This window comes from Ruditapes philippinarum, unplaced genomic scaffold (genome assembly GCF_026571515.1).
Source record: "Ruditapes philippinarum isolate M1 unplaced genomic scaffold, ASM2657151v2 ctg11108_1_1_1_1, whole genome shotgun sequence".
Classification (NCBI taxonomy): Eukaryota; Metazoa; Mollusca; class Bivalvia; order Venerida; family Veneridae; genus Ruditapes; species Ruditapes philippinarum.
In genome coordinates, this window is record NW_026856813.1 from 14,560 (window position 1) to 19,997 (window position 5,438).

At 30.7% G+C, this 5,438-nt stretch overlaps 1 protein-coding gene across 1 annotated transcript; it reads right to left on the reverse strand.

The window, feature by feature from the left end:
* Positions 1–1,702: 1,702 nt before the first annotated feature.
* Positions 1,703–5,171, reverse strand: LOC132747760 (caspase-8-like). Its single transcript, XM_060737254.1, has 2 exons — positions 4,943–5,171; positions 1,703–1,893 (listed from the first exon to the last, which is right to left on the reverse strand). Exons 1-2 carry the CDS (start codon positions 5,169–5,171, stop codon positions 1,703–1,705), a joined length of 420 nt encoding a protein of 139 aa, XP_060593237.1.
* Between the last annotated feature and the right edge of the window lie 267 nt (positions 5,172–5,438).

The following is a 5,438-nucleotide window of genomic DNA, read 5'->3' on the forward strand; positions in this document are numbered from 1 at the left end:
AGTGTTTTATGTTACATGCTTAATATGTAACCTTTTTATCATAATAAAATGGTACTATTTTCAAATAAGTGTTTCTCATTTAGTTTAACGTAAAGGTTTATCGTGCGTGATTTGCAATCGCCTCGTTTGAAAATAAAACTTGAAGAGAATATCGCTTGCGGTATCACGCAATGATTGATTTATTTACACAAGATATAATTATACCAGCAATTACTATATTAAACAATAAATGATTAATAAAGTAAAGGTATAAATGCTTATCAGTTGTAGTATTGTAATGTTAGAGAAGTTGATAGTATAAGATGTCGTAGCGTCATTGTACATGTTGTAGTGACAATGAACTTTGACATTTCATGACATCATTTGTGACGTCGTAGTACTTGACGACAAACATTATGATAAGGCAATGACGGGACGTCCTTCTTTTCGTTTAATGTAAACCTTTAGTATTTTATTTTTACAGAGTTGTCTATAATCTCGCTTTGATTGTTAATTTGAATGATTAGTAAAGCATTTGATTTCCCGCTGTTTTTGTAACCAATCATTGTGGTCACGTGACATAGTGCTCACTCTTGCACAAGTCTTGTTACTGAGCAGTTAAAAGTGTACTAGCTTTTCTAAACTTTACTGTATTAATTTTAACTATTTTGTTGTTCTTGGAAATTAAAGGTTGAGGTTGGTTGGTCTTATTTATTACTACTGATTCATCTTTTTGAGTAACAAATGAGCAGTGCTTTATTTGTATTAATTCAGTATATGTGTAAACATGTGTATTGGACATGTACATTGTAAATAAACTTGCAGCATCTTATATTTCTAATAATTTGGTAATTAGTATTATTACCCTTTACTATTCTATATCATCACTTGTCATTTAACCATTTACAGTTAATAGAGCACAGTAAGAATCAAAGAGTGGCAGAGGTGTTTAATATATAGAAGACCTGATCCACAATTGGTATGTTAATACCGGTATATGTATTGTTTGTGTAATTTCATTTAAGTTTGTCAATATGTTTATTAATAATTTTAAATAAGGACTAAAGATATTTCTAGGCTAGCCGACTTGCCCACAGTGTTAATTTATAGCATAATATTGTTATATGTGTTTAAACTCATATATCATACATATATGTATCATACTTTTGTTATATAGCAATATGTTGTATTTGTGTAATTTACAGGGTTTGAAATATATATATTGTAATTGATTTGTATATATTGGAGGCATTCGTCAGTTTTTTTTCTTAATTTTTTCTCAAGAGACCAAGATGCGTTAGTTGTCGACAAACCTGATTTATAGGCCAAGTTAAAAAATTATGTTGTTTTATTCTATCAATTTTGTCAATTCATTGCGAAAGATGATTACTTTAAATGCAATAAGTTGATACAACTGGTATTGATGAACATAGTAAACTTAATAACATATTTGTTTGTTAAACCATTTATGTTTTGTTTTTTTGAAAGTATAATTGTATTCTAATAGACGTTATAAACATGTTATCTATATCAGTGCGCCAGTTGAGACAAATTTGTAAAAAGGAGGGATTGATGGAAGGAAGGAGAGAAAAAACAAAACAGAGAAACAAACATTGTATAAAAGTAAAACAAATAGCAACACTAATTTTTTCCGTTAGATATGAACGAGGAATAATTATGATAAAATACTACATGTATATTAATATTTATAAAACGTTAGTGCTTACTCTGATGCATATTTTTCCAATAGTGTGCACAGCGTTTGAATATATATTGATCCATTTATGTTATGTCTGAAAGCCACATATCCAGATGTTGTAGCAAAACCAAGTAGAAAGTCAGCTTCATCTGGAAGTGATCCAACTTTAAGATTCTTTTCACCGTCCAAAGCAATGGGACCATCTGTTTGCCACCCTTAGAAAATAATATACTTAGTCAGAAAAAATGGTTAATGTGCAAAAGTTTACTTCACTAGAAAAAGGGCAACGGCATATAAATGATGAAATGTGAAAAGATATAAAGCCTGCATATCACAGACAATACGCCAATTAAAAAATAAAATATAAGAAGACCAATCCGTGGATAGTGCGCTCCATTTTTGTCAGTGCTGAATAGATAAATAAAAATAAAATAGAAAAGGGGTTATAAACTACAAATGTGTTTAGCAGTCTTGCATACCCTTAGTTGTTCTAAATATATATAATAGTTTTTGAAAACTTTGCAAATATCCTAAATAATTATTGAGATTATTGCGCAAAAAATGCCTTTCACGTTTAAAGTGTATGTCTTTGATATCTTTTAGAAATGCACCATAACAAGGCTGTCCACAAAGTCAAAAAGGGAAATGACTGAGCAAATATAAATCAGAAGATTAGCTGTCCTATAGAAATATATCTAGATTTTGCCATTGGGAGAACAAAAATTATTTCAAGTTGCAAGTAAAAAAGCTATTGTTGTCTTTTAGAAATTGATATAAATTGACAGAAGGGCAAAACGTTCCGGAATGTAATGCTGTTATACTTAGAAAGTTATAATGCATTCTAAGTCCGAAGCGAAGTACTTTGAAAGTATCTGAATAATGGACGCAAACAAAAATGTTAACCAGGGCAAAATCCAAGATGAACAATAGTACTGCAAAGGCTTGGCCATACACGCCCGAATGCAAATTTGTTTTAAGTAATAAAAGGTTATCACAAATTATTTTAAATAAGAGAGGTGACCCATTTATTTCACTTGTCTGGAACATGTTTTATGTTGTGCCCTTATAGTTTTAATTTTGAGGTACAAAGTGGGGATAATTTGCATCCATATTAATTGCATTCACGACAGTAAGCCACAATGAATTTACCAGAGCACAGTGTAGCCTTCGCATTGTTTCTGGGCTGGTTGCCGATCAGTTAACTAGTAATAGTTTTCCTTCACTTTTGCTGTTGTATATACCAGAGCAGAGAAACAGAGCTAATTGTCACATTAGGACAATAAAGTAATAAGTGCTTCTAAATTCAATAACAGTTATTCAGTCATTGCACTAAGGTAACGTTATGACTGTAGAAAGGATTTCGTGATGAATCACAACGAAAGAGGCCTACACCGTCCGGTAATCGAACCCGAATCGCTCGATTCACAGTCCAACGCTCTATCTATTGAGCTAACTGGACGGCTCATTTATCTCCATGCAATTTTCACGGAGTATAAACAAGAATAGTGTTGGTTTTTCAAATGATAAAAATTCAAAATAACATGTCTAATAGTTATCAAATGTCAAAATGCTATTTTATTTTTCATTAAATTCCTTTACATTAATAACATCAATACCCACGCAGACATTCAAAGTAAGTTTATGACTAGTACAAAAATAATAATTCTACTCTTATAAAGCAAAAACAAGTGATGTTACATTATAAATATTTAGGCTTTGCACGTTGCAGATAGGAAATAAAGACTTTTAAGACATGGACATGCATAACATTATAAATCTGTGTACATATTGCATACATATTGCGTGAGACTTACACCCCTTCCATTCCTGCTCCTGGGCATACCTTTTTCCTTAGTATCAGTGATTTTGTAACTATTCAAAGGATCTTCTATGTATACATGACGCATGCCAAATTACTAAGATCTTTATATTATACTTTGCACAATAATGCATACATGTAAATATGTTTTCCTGACTAAGTGACCGCTGGGGCAGTGCCATTATCGTTAAATGGATTGACAGACGGACGACTAGATGCATAAAAGCGCTTATAAATAGAGGCAAAACTTTTGCAAAAAAATCTGTTGTTTTTGGCGTCCTTTATGCCAATTATAATGTGTATGAAGTTTGAAGTGTATAGCTGATATAGTTTGTGGGAAATGGACATTAACGGAAAGGATTACCAACGCAGACGCCGCCGGCGCTAACACCGACGACACAGTCATAAATATTACTCTTTTTTTTCTTTTCCAAAAAACGGACCGGAAATGCCGGCAACTTATCTACATGGTTATCATACAGTTTTCAAGCAGCAATACTTAAAACATCCATCAAATTACTGGAACTATAAATACTACAACAATATAGTCGTGTTGAACTAAGACCCAGACTGCACCAACCATTAAATATTAAATCTTATACAAAATAAGACAGTTTGTATACCAGTTGGTAATCAAACAAGAGCTCTTTTAATCTAATCTGAAATTTTCAAACTATTGAAGCTAAGTACATATGTACCCATTCACGCTTTAATTATATCATTGTATCACAACAACTTGTACGTCTGCATACGGGTGTCCAGCATCTCACCCAAAATAAACAAATAGCAAACAAACATTATAACATCATGTTTAAAAGTTATATTATTTTTCTTGATAAGTTTAAACGTGCTTATTTGTGCATTTATCACTTACGTGTATTTATGCTATAGAGCTATAGGGTTTTCTTTCACATTTTTATGTCAATATTTTATTATAAAGGTCGTTTCGATTAGGAAAAACCAGATTGTAAATTGCTAACTTTCCTGTACATGTAAAGAAGCAAGTTTATAGCGAAAATGCTATGTATATTTAACTCAAAAATGCATATAATTGTTACCATTTTACATACTGTTTGAGATAGTGATGACGGAAAGAGTTTCTTAAAAAGCTTTTAAGCTTACTACTCAATCCGTACTATTTATTATTTGTCAATTATCATGTAAATGTAATACTTATAAATAAAATATTGTTTAAACTATAAACATTATATATATATATATATATATATATATATATATATATATATATATATATATATATATATATATATATATATATATATATATATATATTTCAAACCCTGTAAATTACTTTCTAAATCTATTTTCTTTTCCTAAAATTGTAAATGTTAAATTTATGTATCTAAATCTACTAAAATAAGCTGCCATTAATTTAAATCTGTCATAGCTTATATGTGTAATATTTCGATGCTTTAAAAACTCACCGCCCATATGATCAATCCCTCGACATGCTTGAAAAAAAAAGAGTTTTGGTTTTCCTGCGAGACTTGGGCAACATGACGCTCGAAAATAACCAGTTATTGTTTCAATACTAACACAGTTTTTATCGCAACAAACCACTCCATCTTTATTTCCATGCGATAAGATACAGCAGACAAAACAATCCATGTCAGTGTGATCCTTATTAGCATATTCCTTCAAAATTGTATCCATGTTTTCGCCATGCATATCGTCTCTCGGATCTGTTTTGAATTTAAGTCGATCAAATACTTCTTTCAGACGGTCTAAAATAGTAAAACAAGCAGATCGTCTATTCGTTTTATATCTAACTGAAATATACATATTTAATTTTTACTACAAAAATTTGTAAAAGTAACTCATAGTGTATGGAAAAATTCACTTTCAAATGTAACCAATAAACCGAAAGTTTTTGCAAGATGTAATATCAAAATATATAATGAAATAGAGGATCCAATAACA